This window comes from Carassius auratus, chromosome 19 (assembly GCF_003368295.1).
Source record: "Carassius auratus strain Wakin chromosome 19, ASM336829v1, whole genome shotgun sequence".
Lineage (NCBI taxonomy): Eukaryota > Metazoa > Chordata > Actinopteri > Cypriniformes > Cyprinidae > Carassius > Carassius auratus.
Window position 1 is genome coordinate 28,095,850 of NC_039261.1, and position 22,017 is coordinate 28,117,866.

Sequence of the window (22,017 nt, forward strand, 5' to 3'; positions counted from 1 at the left end):
GGATCAGGCAGAACCCCTGGAAATCAGGCCTGTTATATTCATTCTTCTCTCGTGTGACCGCTAGCGTAGCTCTTCACCTCGGCTCACCAAGGGAACCACAAGTCCTGCTTATCAAAAACACATTTTAATTGTTTAAATGGGATGTACTAACAATAAAACGAAATGTCTGTTTACAAACATTAATTTACCTCAATTTCATTAATTTTCCAAGCGATTCAAATATTTGATTTGATATCTTCTTTGAATTCCAACCGAAACACACATCAGATGCGTGTCGCACACAAACACTCTATCAACAGTGCTAATTACAAGAAGGTAATTATTTGTGGAAGTATTCAGGTGAAGATTGAGGCACCTTCAATTACTCCGCAATCATGAGTGCTGTTTAATTAGCTAACATGCACTCGTTTAGCATCTCCTTGTTTACTCTGCTTTCCGTAATTCACTGTGTGGAGCTTGTGCAATAACAACATGCAGCACAGCTGCTTCACTCAGACTGGAAACGTCTTGGGGTGATTCTTCACTTAGGGGAACTTTCCTATCCCCTGGGATGAATTTAAAATTTTGACAGTGTTCTAGCTTCCACTTACAGTATTAATGTTACAGACAGGAAAATGGTAATGTGCATTTTTAGAAAGAACATAATATTTTTAAGGTAATATTTATGATCATAATAATTTCTTTTTAAATATTTTTCTTTTTTTGGTAATTGTCAAAAATACAGAGAGACAAGAAACAACTTTTTTTTTTTTTCAAGTAGGCAGTGGTTCTTCCTAACTGAAGAGTCACCCTTTACTTGAACAATATTCAGTAATAAAGGCTGGATATTTTTTTTATCTTTCATTTATATATATATATAAATACAAATAATGAAATTTAGTTTCTTTTCTTTTTTATGCTGTATCTCTGGCCTAGTGTGTTACAGTAACGTCCGCTATTTTATGCACTCTACTTTTCTAGGCTGTTGTAATTTCATTTTATCATGGCTTAAGGTCAGGTGTTAAGTAAACGTAAACTGCAAATCCATTTTTGGTACAAGCAGCACAGCTATTCATGTTATATTTAAGTAGCCAAGCATACGTTAGCTGCGCTATGCACTTCCTCTTCTTAAAACATGTCTGACCTCACCGTACTCTTGCAGGGTGGATTACCTAAGTAAAGTAAATTGCTGTTAATAATCCGTTAATTGAGCCCTTTCATTATTCAGCAAGCATTTTGATATCGGTGCTCAGCAGTCTTGGGGGATGACGGGACGTTAGTGCCTTGTTGTGGTTTGTGCGGCAGTGAGACCTCCATTCACAAGCTGCTCTGAATGAGGACGTAACGGCGGCTAAAGGAGACAGACCCCGTCTCACTCCCCCGGTGCTGCTGTCACCTCTGCTTTGCTCTTCCCTCCCTATTGTTTGAAGCTAATGTAAAACGCACTGTCTATATGACCCATTTTAGCAGCCCATTAGCATAATTTGGCTGTCGCATGGCCACCGAGTTAATGTACTTGCAAATGACAGGGAAAGTGTGTTATACGACCTTAGGGTTTTTAAAAATTAAATGACAAAGTAGGCCGCACTTTGCATAAGTATGGACTTGACATTGGAGCGTGTGTGTGCGTCTGTGTGTGTTTGCGAGTGAGTGAGTGATATTGTAGTTGTGTCAGTGCAAGGTGATGTGAAAGCATTTACACAGTAGTATTTGAGTTAATCTACTTAACAAAACAGATTTTTTCTCTTCTTTTTTTATTGGTAGAGATACAGAAGCCATTAGTCAAATTTTATATTTTAGCATTTTTAATGGCTTATGGATTCCTTTGAAAGGGTTATTATAGTTAACTAAAACTGAACCTACATTTAAAACCTAAAAAAAAGTTATTGTTTCTTGAAATAAAATATAAAACTTTTTTTTTTTTTTTCAGCTGCCAAGTCAACATATGTCTTTAAATGAAGTTTGATTCATACACAAACTAAAATAAAAACTGTATTGACATGTATTTTAAAAAAAGGCTATTAAAAATGGCAAAAAAAACAAAATCAAAATTACTGAAACTTCAAAATAAAAATGGAAAATATAAAAATGGATTAAATATAAAACTAAACTATATAATATTAACAATTGGTTTTTTTATGTAATCATCAGGGAATCAAATATAATCTGAAGTAATAACTTAAGTCATTACGTATCAGTAATTAGTGCATAATTCTGTTTATTCTCGCGTCCTCATCTCTGTTTGATTTAAATCTTCATATTTTTAAAGGCTATGTCTGTTGCCCTAGTTATATACCTCCATCCATACTCGTCTGCAAATATCTAAAGCGAAAAGATGAATTTGGAGCGCAGAATGGAATGCCACACCAGTTCTTCAGGGGCCTGAAGCTATTCCGCCATATGGTGGCCTATTCCACACGGAGGATGGTGGGAGGGGGCTGGGCCAGCCTTTTACAAGAGATGCTTAAAGAGGCAAAGCAGATATTAATTCAGAGAGCCTACTCCAGAGTGTCCGCAGGAGCACAAATCACTGTCAGCGGATATGGAGAGGTGGGCAGGGTCCATGTAAAACGCCCGTCTGCACTTCAAAGCCTTCTTTTGTTTAGTCTGTAATAAAGTTAGATGTGTCTCGCAGAGAAAAGGGACGAAAAAAGCCTGGAGACAGAGCACAAAGGAAGTCCTCAAAGAGGACGATTGTGTGGAAGTTGGTGAAAAATGTGAAGGTTCACATTGGGCTAGAGAGAGACAGGGTGGGGGTCAGATCTACAAGCCAAACCCCCCTCAGAAATCTGTCCATCTCCGCAGTGCCCTTATTACATTGAACAGCAGCCATCAATCAACGTGAGTCCACAGAATAGAAACAACGATCATTATTCACACTTCAGAATAAACGGAATAAAGAAAGTAGGCATGAAAAAGGTTTACAGGCAGGGTCCAAAATGAACACTTGCCAAGAGACAAATGGGAGTAAGAATTGGCATTAGAGATGAATTAAAGCAAGTTACTTGCATGGAAATGCAACATAATACATGGCTTAAATCAAATCGTAGGAACGATAGTCTGATGTGACCGATTCAACTCAAACCATCTAACCAAAGAAAACACCAGTCATGACCTTTACTTCAGTAAATCACTAACTTTTAGAATAAAAGCTCTTTTTTTTTTTTAGATACCTATTTATTTTTTATTCAGTGTTGCAAATATTATTGAATATGTAATAAATTAGTATATTAGAAAAATATTAGGATGCAGGCAATATGACCTGCATAGTTTGTCACTAAAAATGCAGCAATTTCTGCATTATGCAGTCAAATGAATCTATTAGAGACCTATAAGAGGATGCAGATGCACGTTATGTAATAACCTGTGTAGTTTGTCACATATGCATACATTTTTGCATTATGCTACCAAATTAATATATTAGAAACATACGTGCAGATGCAAGTTATGTATTGAACTGCACAGTTAATATGAAAGAAAAAACTAAACTAAACACTATTCTGATAAATATACATTTTGAATGATATATATATATAATTTTTTTTGTTTGTTTGTTTTTTTAAACAAACAAAATCATAAACCATGTTAATTTTGGACTCTCTTTACAGAAACTTGTCCAAGAAACCACCAAAAATCATTACACCTACACAGCATGTTTTCTATCCGTTTACTTTTAAAACTTCTGTTTTTTTTTTTCAATATGTTATAAAAACACATTATGCATTCATTTCTAGAATCAGCGCAGTTGCCAACGCTGGTTTCACAGACAGCCCTTCCAGATTACAGCAGGCCATAAGTGGAGCGGGGCAGACAGCATCATGCTACCGAAGCCTTGTTTTAACTGCCCTGAAAAAGGGGAGAGAGAGAGAGAGAGAATGAGAGAGATTGCTGCATTCTCACTGACATGCAGAGCATTACCATAATTGGCTTTTCTACATGATAGGACAGAGGAAATAATAATGTCATTTTATTTACAGCCTTCAGTGTCCTGCCCCTCTTCCCCTCCTCCTTTTCTCTTTCACTCTCCATCTCTCTCCCTGTCTTCCTTCAGCGTGCTGCGTAGGTCAAAAGACATGGTTTGATCAGCCCTGTCCAAAGGCATCAAAGTTGAGTGGCATGTAATGGAGACCCAGTGACAAACCACATCGGCCAGCCAAATAAGACTTGCCAGTTTTCCCATTAAAATGTCGGGTAAACGGCGCGGCTTTCCTCTGCACACTCCAAAACCACTCTGACCGGCTAAATCAGCCGACTGAGGGAAGGCAGAATTGGACATTAGTAGTGCAAATGACTGTAGTGATTGCCCCCTCTCCTCTTCGATAAAATAAATAAATAAGAGGAAGGAGGCGGGGGAGAGAGAGAGACGGGTGTCGGTGGGCCGTGTTAGTGACAGTCTGGGAAGGAGAGGCCTTCGGCATCTGTGCTCTGTCCGTGAGCATTCTCATTCCCCTTTTCGAGTTCGAACACTTAGGCCTGACACGTCTCAAGCGCAACAGCCAGCTCAATCAGACAGACCTGGTTTGGTCCAGCAGACCACTTGGAAGCAGCAGAAAAGATGCATTTTTGAAGAACAGCAGATGTTTTTGCCTGCTAAATCACTTTGTTCCAAGCTCTGTAGGCAACTTTTTGAGGCATTATAAGCAACCCTCTACATTGCGAGTCAATCACTCGCATATCTTCACTCTGGTGACTAAATGATGTCTTATTTAAGCCAATGGCTAATATATTCTCAGATTTTACTCGACAGTGTGTGAGTTGGAGGCCAAGTATAAGTTTAGCGCACATTTTCACTCACCAAACACTCTGACTGAGCGCTTCAGAGTTAGTGATCTGTGATATTTCTCAGTTCATCTCAATGGACGCGCAGTGCACCTGGTTTTACGTACTGAGAGCTCTAAGAAGCAAAGTGAGAGAGCGAGCGAGAGAGTCTTACATACATGCAGAATTGACGCGCTACATGTATACCTACAAGTGGGTGGAACTTATGTGCAGAACGCAATCTCATTGGCTGGTGTTCACCTACTGAGAAAATCAGTTTGACCGAACGCAGATAACCTGATTAATATTCATGAATCCATTACTGCTCTTTTTAGTAGAATTCGTAGTAGTATTATTGTTATCTTATCAGTATTACTGTTACTTTTTTCCCTTTTTTTTTCAGAAACGTTGAATGTTCAACAAAGCACCACCACCAGTCCTAATTTCAGTTAAAATGTCTATACATTCTTACATGGTTACCAAGTTTTAATTATAATTATTAAAGCTCTGTCATTAAATAATACAGTACTTGATTATCCAGATATCATATTATAATGCTTGTCTGTGAGTTAAGAGTGTACTTTCAGGTGTTTAAAAAAGCTGTGCCACATTTAATATATATATATAGTCTGGCGAGTAAACTAAAACATTTACTAGCCAATGGCGATTCAATTGCCAAGGTGTTCGTAGAGGGTTGAGAAGTGCTGGCTATGAATGTTCTCTAGTTATTTACATTATATGGTTTAGTGGTTAGCATTGTGCTTCGGGGTGTATATGGAAAATTTGGGGTCGAATCCAGCTTTCGTTTCATGTTCTCTTTTTTTCAACCCTTAAGAATTATTTTCAGATTTCCGCTCACCGAAACGGTTCAATCTTGTCTAGAGTCACGGCTTGCTAATTCTTTGCTGTTTGTTGGGCAACTGCTTGTGAATCTCAACGCTCGAGTGCTCGTATGTGGGCGGTGTTTCTAAGAGCTGGCACTGGCTGTGTTTGTGTGTGCGGTGTCATGGGTGTCTATAGCAAGAAGGTTCACTCTCTGCGGCTGATCTTTGTTGGCTGAGACTGTGAGCTCTGCTCGTGTGCTTATGTGTGTGTATGTCCCGCTCATGTCCCGTTGCTGTGTCACCTGTCTAAACTCAGTGAGATCTCAGCAGCCACAGTGATAGCTCCGCTCTGGACACAGATGGCCACGCTCTCCTGCACACACACCTCACATCTCGCACACCTCATACATGCACACAAGCACAAGGCCCCGGTGCTCTGGCTGATCATTTTAGATGTTGGTGGGCACTCAAGAACATACACACCTTTGTTCTGTTTGTCCATACTGGTGTGTGGAGTTTGATAGAACACACACAAGCACAGGGGCGTAAGAACAATTTGAAAATTATGTGGGGTGGTATGGGCCACATTTTAAATATTATCAGCCTGGCTCATGCATATTAATTAGATGGTATAATTCTAGTCAGGTAGTTTTAAATGATTTGCTGAAAGGCATGTTAGTGAAAGCCATATTAGGAAGATTACAACAAAGGGGTAGAGTTATTTTAATTTTAAGTTTAACTGAAACATGTTTGTGTGTTTATTTATTTATTGTATTTTATTTATTTATTTATTTTTGAGTTTACAATGTCATTTATATTTGACCCTGGACCACAAAACCAGTCATAAGGGTAATTTTTTTTTTACATTTAGATTTTTACATCATCTGAAAAGCTGAATAAAGTTAAATAAAATAGTTTCCCATTGAAAGGACCGTTTGAAATACAACTACTTGAAAATCTGTAATCGCAGAGTACAAAAATAAATACATTTGAATATTAAGGTAATTGCCTTTGAAGTTGTCCAAATTAAGTCCTTAGCAATGCATATTACTAACCAGAAATTCTATTTTGATACATTAACGGTAGGACATTTACAAAATAATATTTACTTGTATTCCAATGATTTTTGACATAAAATGAAAATCAATAATTTTGACCCATAAAATGTATAGTTGGCTATCGCTACAAATATACCCATGCTACTTATGAATGGTTTTGTGGTCCAGGGTCACACATGTAGATATTTTGATATGCAAAAATATATACAGACACACACATAAATGCGCATATGATTTATTTTTAAAATATTTCTCAATTAGGTGTGTACTGGATCTCTGTAATCTTTTGTTTCGGGCTCCCAAATTTGTTCAACAATGGTTGAACCAGACTTTCAGGCCTTGTTTTGAATCCTATCCTTGGAAAGTGTCTGCTGCACTCAGAAAATCAAACTCTTTCTCATTCCCCACCACATCAAAAGCATGGTCTTTTTATAGCAACTATTGATTCGCTTAATTGTGTGTATTCTTAACAAGTTATCTGTGGCGTTTTCTGCCGGCAGCACAATGCGGTCTTATTTTTGACTGACAAACACAACAAGCCCCTCCCCCACTCCTCTCCTCTTAATCCCTCTCTTATTGTTCGGCGTGATGTTTAAAAGCAGGCCCCCGATAAGAGATGTCAGCAGTCAAACTTCTGATTGGGTTATTAAGTGTGAGCTGTCGTTGCTGTCGTCTGGCGGGTTTCTTTTCTTTTTTTTTGACGCCGATGGCAAAAAATTGCCAAGTCGTGTTTGACGGCTTGATGCAAGGACAGTGACATGCCAACGCGCATGCCTGTCAGATGCCATGCGGTGTCAGGGGCTGAGGAGATGCGCTCGATTTAGTGTCAGGTTCTGCCCATCTCTTTGCGAAAAAAGCCTTCTCGATCCAGCTTCCTTCTGCGCCCCCCGTCTCACTTTTCTCTCTCTCTCGGCCCCTCTATCACTCTCTCTGTAATTACAGCAAAGATGAAAAACTTCTCTCTTTGTTTAAACGTGATAAGCTGTCTTAAATGCTGCAGTGACTTGAGGGAATTATCAGGGCTTCAATCCACTGAACCGTGTTGCGGCGTGAACATTTCTTTTAAAACGATATTCGGATAAGTGATTTATTTGACAGTTCGTAATGTTTATTTCACCAAATCCTTTTCGCTTTACGCCGCCTACTTGATTTCTCTGAGGAATTGACGGATTGAAATCCGTCTGAGAGCTTGAGGCGGAATCAGTGATTCCTCCAGATCAGAAGCCGTCCTTTAAGAATATCATAGTAACAGGAACGCCACATACGCCACGTTCCCAGCTGTTCACGCCCCTACAGCTTCCTCCACGCAGCTGTAAATGGCACCTTACAAACATCAGGTACGGAGTCCGTTCTGATTACGTGTGCTCAGCTGCACGCCGTTTGAAGCTGACAGCACATCTGCTTCAACCACTGAGACGGATCTTGGCATCTCGGACAGACATCTCCTGGTGGCTCGCTGAGATAAAGGAACAACTCTTCAAGCGCTGCCTGTCTCTTTTTCTTCTCTTTACTCCCTCCATCTCCTCTTCTGCTCCCCTCTTTTCCTGCTCTGTCTCTTCCTATTGCCTTCAAAGTTGTGCAGGCTGTTGTTGCGGCTTTTCTTCTCGTGTTGTGTTCAAAATGGCTGATAGTAACAATACTACTCACAAAGCGAACAGGAGGCTTTTTTATAGCCGGACATGCTGTGAAGATGCATGCTCTCGCTCACACACACACACAGGAGCACGCTCGAAAGAGGTACTTTGATGTGTTTCGATGACAGAGAGCTCATTTTGTTTATCTCCCGCTGCAGATCGAAACTAGCTGATGAAACAGGAATTTAATCCTACTGCTCCTCATTAAGCACTTGGTCTCATGGACCTTTATTCTCTTTTCATTAAGCGAATTAAACGAGTAGCATTCTCTCTCTCCCTCTCTCTCACTCTTTTTGTCTCGCAGCTGTGGGTGCCGACAGTGGGCTATCACTCTGTTTTTTCTGTCATAGCTCTGTCGGCACACAATAGAGTGAAGGAGCTTTTTGTGGCTGAAACATGAAACCTTACATTTGTGAACATTATTGTTCTGTTCCTTTTCCCCCATGTAATACATCTGACAGTACATCTTATTACCACACATTTAGCTGAGGAAAATAAGCATTTTCTGGTGTGTGGCGTAGGCAACATTTTTCAGGATCCTCTTTTTTTATTTATTTATTTTTTTACCTTGAGAAATAAATGTGCACTTAGCAGTAATACATGGAACAAAAAGCCACATTTGCACAAATAAGCATTAATGTGTATTTCTAAAAAACTGATGCTGTTTTCACTAAAAATCAGTGCATTAACTGGTTCTTATAAATCCACAGGGACTCTTTTGGTCAAAATATTGACAAGGGAGGAAGACATCGATGCCAGTGTTTAGAGAGCAGGTGGACGATATAGTACATATAAAGCAATTTAAAATAAACATGAAATCCGAAATGACTAAATTTATTTTATGAAAAGGATAGTTCACCTAAAATTTAAAATATAATTTACTCACCTTCACTTTACTCCAAACCTGTATGATTTTTTCCAAAAGATCATATTTTAAAAAATGTTTCAACTGTTTTTTCCAAATATTGAGAGTCATTTGGCTCCAAAACAATGGATCATACTAATTTTCATTGCATGGACAATGGGTAAAAATTTTACATTTTCAAAATATCATCTTTTGTGTTCTGCAGAAGAGAATCTTCATAAACCTCAAAATCTCATAAATTATCAAAACACTATTAACTGTTATCCAAGATGCAATTTTTCTATACAAGTCTTCAACAGATAAATTGGACACAAAATTGCTGTAATGAAATCTGTATGTTTTTAATTTAAAGATTTTTAAGGAAAACAAATGTTAACAACAACAACATGGAAGTAGATTTTGAGACTGACCCAAAAGCAAATCGTGCTAAATCCTATAAGCAGGCATGGTTATCGTTCAATAATAAAATATCGGCCAATTAACTGGCCTATCACTAGAAGAAAGGAGCATGTATCCTCTTGTCTTTTCTCACTCTCTCTTTTTCCCCTGTTGCTGCACACACTCTTGAGTTAGTACAGCATGGACCATGACAACATGACATGCCATTTCCACTTGCATTTTAGCATGACTCGCTGCGAGAACTTCCATCGCCTCTGCCAACAGCATTGAGGCGAGCTGCACCCCGTGCTGCATCCCTGGCAATAACTCAGACGCAATCTCACACTCAGAGGAGTCTAGCTTGGCTAGTGCATGGGAGAACTGGATCAATGTCACACAGTCTGTGCCCTCTAACTACAGGGAAAAGGAGGACGAAAAAAGTGAGAGAGAGTAGTCAATATGGCGGTGTTCATATAAAGTTCGTTTTTTGTAAACGAGTGGTGGGGGGTAAAATCTTGTAACATTAGATGTAAATGGATGCATTTTCTGCATCAGTTTTGGAATTATATATTTAGCTTTTATTGTAATGTGTTAATGTTGTAAAGGTGTGTGTGTGTGTATATATATATATATATATATATATATATATATATATATATATATATATATATATATATATATATATATATATATATATATAATTTTTTTTTTTTTTTGGGACAAGCATATTACCATTTTTCACATTGGCAAATCCTTATAAAATTCACCTGCTTTCGTTGTTTTTTTTTTTTTTTTAGATACCTTTTTTATTTTTTGTTTTTGCTTTAGAGGACTGATTTTCAAAGGAGGACTCCTCTGCCCTCTTTACCCTTGCTGAGCTGTTACACAGGATAGCTTTGTTAGTCTCAGCAGTGAAGGGTGCTATCTATCATAGTCAAGATATGGATGTTTGCCACTTTATAATTGCAAACCTGCGTCCTCTGCCAGGACTATTGACAAAAAATCTCTTTAGGATCATTATGTAGGCCTGCACACACACGTGCAATGATACATTTTCCACACCTATTCCATTTCAAATGAATTTACTTATTCAACAGTCCATTTTAAGTTGCACTTTGTGGGTTCTTTTGTCTCATCTGTTTTCCCCTCTGTTTTGTTTTCTCAGCCTATGTGCCGGAGGATGAGCTTAAGGCAGCTAAGAGCGATGAGGAGCACCTGCAGGACGATGGACTCTCCTTAGACGGCCAGGATGCAGAGTACCTGTGCAATGATGAAGACGATGGCCGTGAACAGCTGAGCTACCAGAACTCTCCACTCAGCAATGGCACGAACCCAGATGCCGGCTACGGCTCGCCCCTCAGCGACACCAGTGATCACCTGGCTGACTTCAAAAGCACCTCCTCCAAAGAAGGCCAGGATAAAGAGGAAGTTGAAGACATGGAGACAGATGCTGGACTGTCTTTGCAGGACAGCCTAGCACAGATGAAAGCAGTCTATGCAAACCTGATTTCAGATGCTTCCTGGTCAAGTATCACAAAGGACATTATGAAAAGCAAGCAGGTTAGTGCTAGTAGCACTAACAGTACTCCAAGCAGCCACAAGGGAAACAACAGTGTTGCAAACAGCCATGCAAGCAGCTTTACAAGCAGCGGAGCTAGCGGCAGCAGCAACGCTAGTGCTAGCATGAAGACAAATGTTACGCCAAGCAGCAATTCTACAAAAGCCACCGCATTAAACAATGCCAACAATGGACCCATCAATGGTGCTAACAGTGGGGGTGTTGCATATGACTGGCACCAAGCAGCTCTTGCTAAAACCTTACAGCATACGCCCTACCACCTCATGCCTGAACCAAGTCTCTTCAGCACAGTGCAGCTGTACCGGCAAAACAATAAGCTGTATGGGCCAGTGTTTACGGGTGCCAGCAAGTTCAGATGCAAGGACTGTAGTGCAGCCTATGACACACTTGTAGGTCTCACGGTACACATGAACGAAACAGGCCATTACCGTGATAACAACAAGGACAAGGAGGAGGACAAGGGTAAGAAATGGTCCAAGCCACGGAAACGATCCTTAATGGAGATGGAGGGCAAAGAAGATGCTCAGAAAGTCCTAAAATGCATGTATTGTGGCCACTCGTTCGAATCCCTACAGGACTTGAGTGTCCACATGATCAAAACTAAACACTACCAGAAAGTGCCTCTCAAAGAACCAATGCCAGCTCTTGCCTCAAAGCTGGTGCCCTCCACCAAAAAGCGAGCGTTCCAGGACCTGATGTCTCCATGCTCACCTGAATCAATCTCTAGCACCCCTGGCATTCCACTGGCAGAGACTGCACCCACCAAAGATCAAAAAATATCAAACCCATATGTCACAGCTAATAACCGTTACGGTTACCAGAACGGTGCGAGTTATACCTGGCAGTTTGAGGCCCGAAAAGCTCAAATTCTTAAGTGTATGGAGTGCGGGAGTTCCCATGACACCTTACAGCAGTTGACAGCCCATATGATGGTGACTGGACACTTTCTCAAAGTCACAAACTCTGCCTCCAAAAAGGGTAAGCAATTAGTGTTTGACCCTGTGGTGGAAGAGAAAATCCAGTCCATCCCTCTTCCACCCACAACAACACGTCTGCCAGCTCCCACTATCAAGTCCCAGCCTAATTCACCAGTACACCCATCCACCATGAATGAAAGAAATGAGTCGGATGAGGAGAAAGTGGAGGAACCTGAGGAGAAGAAAATCAAGCAAGAGAAAGAGGATCCCGCTGAGAAGGTGGAAAAGACGGAGAAATCCAGCCATTACAAGTATCTAAGAGAAGAGGATCTTGAAGAGTCTCCTAAAGGTGGACTAGATATTCTCAAGTCATTAGAAAATACGGTCTCCAGTGCAATCAGTAAGGCTCAGACTGGTACACCCACCTGGGGTGGATATCCCAGCATTCATGCTGCCTACCAGCTGCAAGGGTCTGTGAAATCATCTATACCTGCTGTCCAGAGTGTCCAGATTCAACCAACATTCAACGCCAGCAGCTTGAAATCTTTGACCTCTGACTCCAGCACTTTGATCCATTCTCCAAGCAGCCCATCACCACCTCCAAACCATAAAAGCAATGTCCTAGCCATGGAAGAGTTGGTGGAGAAAGTAACAGGAAAAATCCCTTCAAAGAAAGACAGGGATGAAAAATCAATTGAACGTTGCTCCAAATATCTCACTGCTGAATTACCCTCCCCTGTTCCCAAAGACCGAAAGGACCTGCCAAGACCAGATGATCTTTGCAAGCCAACAAAAAATGGCACGGTAGATAAAGACCTGGAGCATGTTCCGGTTCGGGGCGGAGAATACAAGGAAAGCCATGCAGATAATCATGTCAAGAATGGAACGGATGTCCTCAAATCGCAAGTCAGCAATGGTTGCAGTAATTTAGGAATCATCACTGACCATTCACCAGAACAGCCTTTAGTCAACCCTCTCAGTGCATTGCAGTCTATCATGAACACTCATTTGGGTAAGGCCTCCAAAACAGTCAGTCCACTCCTAGACCCACTAGCAATGCTGTACAAGATCAGCAACAACATGATGGAAAAGCCCATGTACAATCCAGCTCAGGTCAAGCAAGTTGAGCCCATCAACAGATATTATGACAATGATGATGATCAGCCCATGGACTTGACCAAGTCCAAAAGTGGCAATGGGCCCACCAACAATTGTTCATCCACAGTTATCAGTAACAACAACAGCAACATCACAAATAGCACCCGGCCCATCTTGTCCACGCTGGCTGAATCGGTCTCATCTCCTCTTCGGGAGAATGCCCTAATGGACATTTCCGACATGGTGAAGAACCTCACAGGTCGCCTGACGCCAAAGTCATCAACCCCTTCCTCTATATCCGAAAAGTCAGACGCAGATGGCTGTGTTTTTGAGGATGGCCTGGAGGATCTTTCACCCATTCAGAAGAGGAAAGGCAGGCAATCAAACTGGAACCCTCAGCATCTGTTGATCCTTCAGGCTCAGTTTGCATCCAGCCTTCGGGAAACCCCTGACGGGAAATACATCATTACAGACCTTGGTCCTCAGGAGCGTGTACATATTTGTAAGTTTACAGGTCTCTCCATGACCACCATCTCCCACTGGTTGGCAAACGTCAAGTACCAACTCAGGCGGACAGGCGGAACCAAGTTTCTGAAGAACATAGACTCGGGCCAGCCACTGTTTCTGTGTAGTGATTGTGCCTCGCAGTTCAGAACTCCCTCCACATACATTAACCACTTAGAGTCCCACTTGGGGTTTAGCTTGAAGGACCTCTCAAAGTTATCAATAGACCTCATAAGAGACCAGCAAGCAGTCACTAAAATGATCACAGATAAGACATTCAGTGCCCTTGGCTTGACTGAGGAGGACTCTAATTCCATATTTCAGTGCAAACTGTGCAATAGGACTTTTGTCAGCAAGCATGCAGTGAAACTACACCTCAGCAAAACGCATGGAAAGTCACCAGAGGACCACCTGATCTTTGTTACTGAGCTGGAAAAGTTAGAAAAAGTCTAAGGAAAGCAGGCTAGTGGCAGTGAAGTGACTGAATCGAGAATCATTGCACTACATCACTGTACTGCACTGCGCCTGAACTGAGCCTTCAAAATCAGTCCAACTTCTGTCGTGAAACTGCCTGATTGGACCATGATCTGTTTCGATTAATTTTTTCTCGTTTTTCAGTCTTCTGATTTCCATTTCTTGCTTTGTATTGTATTTATCTAATATGTGTCGGTTATGTGCATGTTTTTGTTCTTTATTTTCTTTCTGAGTGACTTCATTCAAACAGAATTTACAGTTTGTACTCTGTTGAATTGGGAATGAAACAAACATGGTATCCATGGGCATGGTCTAAAACAAAGTGGCAAAAGAACCTTTGAATAGGACGAGTTGCTTCGTACTGAACTCTCACTATACGTCAAAAAAGACTGACTTCATTAAAGCTCTCCGTAGTGTCGAATGTTATGAGAATATGTATAAAATGAGACAGAGCTATTTTGTTAATTTGAGCTCCAATTTTCAGATATTGGCTTGACATAAATCAAACTGCAACCCTTTGAAGTGAAAACAATGCATTGTAGATTTTGAGTCTTTAAACCTCGAAGGATGTAGAAGATTTTGATGGGCTGCCTATGATTATACACTTTGGTTTTTCAAAGGCATCTCTTTTTTTTAAAATAATCACTGTTTTTTGTTGTTAAGTATCATTTTATACAGTAGCAATTTGAAACGTATGCTTTGGTACCACTATTCCTCTTTCTATGGTTTTGCTTCGGTTTCAACCTGTAAAGACTTAATTGAAATCTTATATACAGCACATATATTTAAATGATCAGCGAAGATGTGTAAATTTCCATCATCATATCTTGCCAATTGCCGCAGCTCAACATTGTTTGTATGGTGTGCATTCTTTTATATTGTCATTTTATATATAGTAAACGAAAAGGAAATATGTACAGAGATGTATATGCAGTTATATGTGCTGTAGAACCACGATTCATCCTTTAGTTGAACTAAGTTCTCTGATGTGGTAAATATAAATTGACTGAAGGAGTTGCATCGCTGTTGATGCATGGAGTATGAGAGGGAACCAAGCAATGCAAAACATGAAATACAATACATTTCAATGTTTTATCATGTCATTGTGAAAAGTCCCATCAATTCCCTTAATTAAAAAAAAAAGGAAAAAAAATGTTTTTGTCCCTTAATTGTAAAATAAAACCTGAAGCATTTCTTGATTAATGCTGTTCTCCATTTGGTCGTTTGTGTGTTTTTCTCTTTTCTTACAGTCAACAATTTGTATGTACTTCAACCTTATGGGGTTTGTTCCAGTTACTTCAGACTTGAAATATTTGGATGTTCATTGTCCATTTTTTTGTCTTTGTTGTTCTTTGAATGCAGCACCTTTTCTGTGCTGTATGTAAATGTTTCCAGACACAAAACCTGCTCGTAAACATGAAACACTCTAGCCGGAGCCAAAATGGGCAAAGAACTTGTGGATTTAACGCTTTTCCGTAAAGCCTGTATATCTGGCTTCTCAGGACCGATTCTGCAGCATTGATCCAGCCCTTCCTCTCTTTTTTTTTTTTTTTTGGAGGATCTTAGTGCAGTCCCTGTACGTATTCTATGTAAATTACAGCAATCATGACAACTGCGACATTGTGAGTACCTGCAGAGCAGAGTGAAACATCGGCAGATAGACGCAGTTTAAGCAGATTTGCATATTTTTTTTCTCTCTCCTGTTCACACAAGCACTCTCCAAGCATTTCACAGGGTTTTCAGACTTAGAAATAAATGCCCAATTTCTTGTGGGAATCAAAGATTTACTCTTTTCAGCTCAATTACTGAGTGATTATATGTGTGGACACAGGGGGCTTGAGGGGAAACGAAACAAGAAGGGAGAGGACTGAAATGTGCAGTGTTTGCACAATAATCTCAATCTCCATTTGAAGCCGCTTTGGGGAGTTGCAGTATCAAACCCCTTGTTAGTTGCCCTATTTGAGAGTATCCTCTCACTCAAATTGGCATGTTTTGATTTCCCAGTGGTCCCATACTGAATATTCTGAGCCTCCATCTGCTAGTTTTGCTTCCCACAATTACTGCAATTCTTATTCATTTTCATTCAAAAGGCAGGATATCTGTGCAAACTGTTGGAGATATTAAGCCATATAAATCCAAAAGTATACAACTATTTGTGCATAAATAGACGAATATGTAATCCAAACACTTATTTTTATTCATGAAGGAAGCAGGTTTAAGCTTAGAGTATGTTCAGGAGTAGATTTAAAACTATTATTTTATTCAAGTCATGGTTCTTGCACAACTTTTCCATGCGTTGGAATATCCTTGATATAATAACCCGAAAGCAATATTGTTATTGAAATCAAACCTTTTGACTATGAAGCAGACTTAAGTGTATTATAAAATTAAGCCTTCCATTTCCTTCCACATCTGGGGTCCCGACGCACACAGAGATAAAAGGGGCCATGCCAGGTCTCTCTTAAAGAATTTACTTACTGCCTATCCGCAGATATCGCATGCTACAAGAAACAAAAGGTTTTAGAAGCATGCGTTTGTGTCTTAAAGCGCCAGTTAAATGCAAATGTAAACACAAAGCTTAGGTGAAACAATGTTAAAGACAAAAAGGTTTGGATGCCTTGCAACTTTGTAAGTGGCAATCACATTTTTAGCAGTAAATAGGCATGTTTCATCTGTCTCTACATGTTCCTGCCAAGTACATTTTTACTATGAACATTAATCATGATATAGTGATACATTTCTGTTTGTGGGAGAATGAATTTGGAAAGAAGTTGCTTATTGATTAATGAACATATGTAGTTTAGACATCAAAACTGATCCCCATTTCGCTTGTGCTATCACCACCCTAAAATACTAAGATGCTTCATAACAAGATGGGATGAAGGTTTGAAGGATCACAGAATTTGGAATATGTCTTTGCATGTCAGATATCAGTGTCATTACTGATGCAACCCATCAGTGTGATTTGATCACCTTGTGTCTCTCATTTTGTTATTTCACTTCAAGTTAACAGGAAATAAATCATCTTGTCCTGTTCCTTTGCTGCTCGACCTTACAGACAGACATTGAACCATAAATATGATGCCACACAAAAGAATTCATTGACAGTGGGACTATGATGACAATGTGCTGTTTTGAAAAGGCAAAGCAGTGAGACTTCAATGTAATTTAAATGCTCTCTATCGAAATTGCACACTTTATCCAGAGAGGAATAAATTGGCAGATTGAAAATATTAAAATCTGAAAATGACACATTGTAGTCGGTGAATGACAGAACTTTTTAATATAATATAATTTTTTTTAATCACCTTGTCATTCTAAACCCGTTTGAATTTTAGTGTTGTGTAGAAAACAAAAGGAGATGTTTAGCAGAATGTTCATGCTGGTACTTGACAGCTCAGGTGCTCTTAAACAGTAATATTCAGACGTTTTGTGGAATGGAAAGGTTCCATGGATGTCTAATAAATAACCTCACCATTCATTGTATAAATCATTCTGCTAAATGGCTTCTTTTGTCTTCCTCAGATGGAAGAGAGTCATACAGGTTTGGGGTGACATTAAAGCAAGAAAATGTCAGATTTTTCATTATTGCGTTCACCTTCACCAAAAGCCTGGACTTTAAATACACAACTTTAAAAACGCATGCAGTTTGAAAAGCACCAGCAGTTCCTCCATTCAATTTGAAATGTTTTAATCTTTTAAATACTCACTTGACAACCTGTGTGCTGCCTATTTCCAGTCTGAATTTGTTATTCTTAAGCTGTCCGCAATGAGGCCTGTGTTCCTGTCAAATGACAGCTGTCAAACTACAAGGCAGAATGTGTAAAATTGAATCACAGTTGAACATTGTAGAAAACAAAGGCCTGTCAGATAAATGCACATGGCAGAATAAATTGTGAGCTTGTTTGATTGACAGCTCTAGGACGAAACGTACATTTCCGAGAATAAATATGAATGGAAAACTTCGAGTCCCATCAGGTGATGGACTGCGGGATCATTGCATTAAGACTTATTTGATGCTTCCTTCCCAATGGATGTGTGAAGTATTGGGGAGATGGCGTCACAAATGGTTGTGTTCCTGTCAAAAGTGAGCCGTGTTTTGAGATGGAACGTCCTGCTTATTCATCTGCGTGCGGATAGCGGCCTGAAGAATGGAGATGTGACAAAATCGCTTCTTTATAGAATAATGACGGCTGACACGAGGCCTAATGGATGCAGTGTTTTTAATCTCTGTGAAGGCTCAGCTCGGTGATGGACTCGGCTGCCAGGCCTACAGGTGTGCTGTGACAGCCTGTCTATTCTACTGCTCATCACTCACGCCGAGCAGAGACGACCAGCTTCACTTCAGCCCCATCCACTCAGCCGCTATATGGGACTCGATAGCAAAGCGGAGGGGAGTTGCACTAAAACCAGAGCTGAAATCCGCCCACAGCTTCTCTGGTGTCTTTATACAGAGGTTAAAAAAGTCAAGTCCGATGTTGTGCAGAATGCATCAAGTTTGCTATGACAGGAAGAAGAGCAAGTTAGCTTAGTCAGGAACATGCTTTCAAGCTGCAGATAAACTGCCGGATATAAGAGGAAAGACATTCAGGTCATTCATGAAAAGGATTTTATATCGTCAAGAAACTTAACAGAAAAGCAATATGAAATAGTTTGACTATAGTGTTTTGAACATTTATTTTCACATTTGTCAGTGCCCTTTTTTTTTCCTTTTTTTTTCTCGGATTAAGCATTAGTGCGATTTCTAATAGTTATGCAAAGTTAATAATATTAATAATGAAATAATATTGTCACAATTTTTTATATATATATATATATATATAACTGGTGTTATCATGGTTAAAAACTTGTATTTTGAAAATATAAGAAGTTGTGGAAAAGTCCTTCCAAGGTCAAAGTTCAGAGTAAGGAAATACTGTTCAAATCTGTACTTGGTTTTGGTTGTGGCTAAAAGGGATATAGCTCCAACTGGAAACTAACAATGACATTTAATTTTCTACCTATTAGATTGTGTTTTATTAATGTCTACACCTACACCTATCCCAACCTTAAACCTGTCCCTTTTTTCAATAATGCCAAAATAGTAATTGCTGTACAATGTTAAAGAAATTCCGTTGTATTGATGTGCACATGCCTAGTAGCGCCATATGCGTCCATTCTAGCCTTAACCCCTTGTTTTTTTATCTGCACCAGTTTTGTTGAAAATGTATTTAATTTGACAGATTTTTAATGGATGTTCTATATTTTAAAATATAATTGGTGTTCCATTTTTTTATGTTTTATTTGATGTTTTGATTTATTGAATAAGTCAAGCATTTTCAGATAATATCGACACCAACTTAGAAAATGTATTCATATTTTATATATTTAAATTAGAAATATAACATTTAATTTATATTTTATGATTACCAAGTCATTTGATGTCATTTTTTTCTCTCATATTGGAACTAAATATATATATATATATATATATATATATATATAATCATGAATATCCCTTAAAATAGTATAATTAAAGCTTTAAATTGGCTTTATATTATTCTATCACCATGAGTACTGTTTCCATCCAATGTCTAACCTTCTATAAAGATGTCTGTGTGCAGCTGGAAGCCATTTTTTGCCATTCACTCAACAGTGAATGATTGAATTTTGAATTTTTGCTAGACTGCTTTGTGAGACAAAAGCTTCTGCCAATGTTGCTGTGGGATTTGTATGCAATTTCAGATTAAATTGATGTAGGGAAAAGTCAGCGAGTGATGCAGAGTGAGAAAAAGAAGGGAGGGAATGAGAAAGATCTGTGTGAATTAATGAGCACAAATATGCTTCCGTGCCATTATTATTCGTTGGTGAAAAAGGTGTATTCTTACTCCCTGACGGCCCGAGCAGCTGAGAGAAAGTAACTGACTTTGTTGTTAAGTTTCTGTGATTGTTCTTTCAGATTCAGCTGAGTTTCCTCTCAGAGGCTTTCGACATGGCTGAACATATTTGTTTATCTCCGCGCCGTACAGGTACAGTAAGTGTAAAGCATTTCTTTTCTTTACTACACAGTTTTCAACAACAGCTACTTGAATGACAGATGGATATTACCATTGCTGAAATGACTTGTCATATTTGCATCTTTGATTTATATTAAAAGAACACTCTACATCAAATATCTCTACTATTAAGTTTCCATTTGACATAAGGATGTTGCTACCTCGACAAACTGATCTCATGGCCATGACATATTATGACATTCCCACGACAAAAATAAGTAAACCGAGCATGCACCCTCACTAGACTAGAGACTAACCAGCGACACGATGAGAGACGTTGTTGATGGAGGACTGAATGCAGTACTGTAAGATCGACTCTTGTCTCTTCACCAGTGAGAAAACATTACAATAAAATGCCTGTCATTCTCACTGGAACGCGCTGATGACATATCATGTCTGCGCAAACAGAGTGTGCAGAGGTATGCAAATACATATTTGACAGACAGGTCTGACAGCCTATCGTAATGTTCGGACCGAACATTTAGATTGGACGAACATTTTATGGTCTTATGCCTTCCACAGCCTATATAAATACATATAAATAAATTTAGACCAGCATAAGAAAAAAACTTTTTTGAAACAAATCACCTACCCTGCCATTGAATGAACTACACTAAAGTTGTGCAATATATTTTTAAACATATACTTGTGTAATGGCTGCTGAAAATGCAGCTTTGCCATCATGGGAATGTATAATTAAGTATTAGCATTTATGTAATATATAATATTTATTTAGTTTTGTTTGCTGTCAAAAAAAGGCCTACTGAATTTTTTTTATAGCTACATTGAAGCAAACAGATTCACTAGAATGAATCTGAATTTTGAATTCTACAAGTGAAAAAGAATAGTTTAGGAAAACTTGTTTGAATATTGATTCTTATATGCTTGACTCTTAAATGAAATACAGGTTTTGATTCATTTTAATGTTAACTGTTGGAAAAGGTAGCTTGTTACTGGAAAAGCTTGTCTGTTTTGAAAGTAGCATTTACAGTCATGCCAAAACAGGTAAGTTAGTAGTGTTTTCACCTTTTTGTTTTTACTTTACCTTTTAGATAATTTGGTTAATGTAGGCGGTTTGTAGCCTACCTTGTTTACAAAAGGACAAAAAAAACCACATTTTTTTTCAGTCCCGTGTTCAGTCCACTCTATTTTTTTTTTTTCAGTCAAAAACCAGAAAAGTTTACTCAATGTCCTGCCTTACAAGATGTCCAGGTGTTTTTTTGTTTTTTTCTTGTTGATGTGTTGCAAGTCAGACACTCAAACAGTGTTTCACCTTCCCACCTTTACAAACACCGCGCATGTCCACCCCATCGCCAGCTAAACCTGACACGCGTCTGCGCCGGGTTTTCCTCTTCTTCTTTTTTTCGCTTGCTTTTTCTGGTTTGGTTTTGTTTTAATCAGATGGAGGGTCTCTACTGACGATGTCACGTCTGGGCTCACACACGCACGCACGTTCAGAAGGACAGTGGGCTGTCCGGTGTAGCATCATTAGCTCAGCGGAGACGTGGCGGCCCTGACACATGTCGAGCGGCGTGCAGCCAACCCACGGACGAGCACGAGTCGCTCCTGCATAATTTGAAGGTAACGCCGCATTTCTGTGCAGGCATGCTGTCAGTGGTCCACGGAGAACAGGGGACACTGGGGTGGGGGGAGGAAAGGAGAGACGGAGAGGGGAAGAAATGTATCCAGAGAGCTGTTGGTCTTCCTTATTCCTGCTTCTCCTTGTGGAAAAACATACCTGTGCGCCTCTTCTAACACGGCTTGAACATGATTCACTGTCTGACAAGTCAGAGTTTCAAATGTCAACCACAGCTGATTCGTTTCTTTCTGCCTTTTTTCATAAACTGACATTGATTTCATCTATGTTGATTTTTTTAAAAGCCAGACTTACTCTAAATTAGAAATTATAAAGTT

General features: G+C 39.3%; 1 protein-coding gene across 2 annotated transcripts in view; it reads left to right on the plus strand.

Annotated features, from left to right (window-relative positions):
* tshz1 (teashirt zinc finger homeobox 1) overlaps positions 1–15,283 on the plus strand; it is a 33,747-nt gene extending 18,464 nt beyond the window's left edge. For both annotated transcript variants that reach the window (XM_026289978.1, XM_026289979.1), the window contains exon 2: positions 10,662–15,283. In XM_026289978.1, coding sequence (XP_026145763.1) covers positions 10,662–14,047 — 3,386 coding nt within the window. In that variant the 3' untranslated portion in view covers positions 14,048–15,283. The remainder of the gene's footprint in view (positions 1–10,661) is intronic.
* The last annotated feature ends 6,734 nt before the right edge of the window (positions 15,284–22,017 follow it).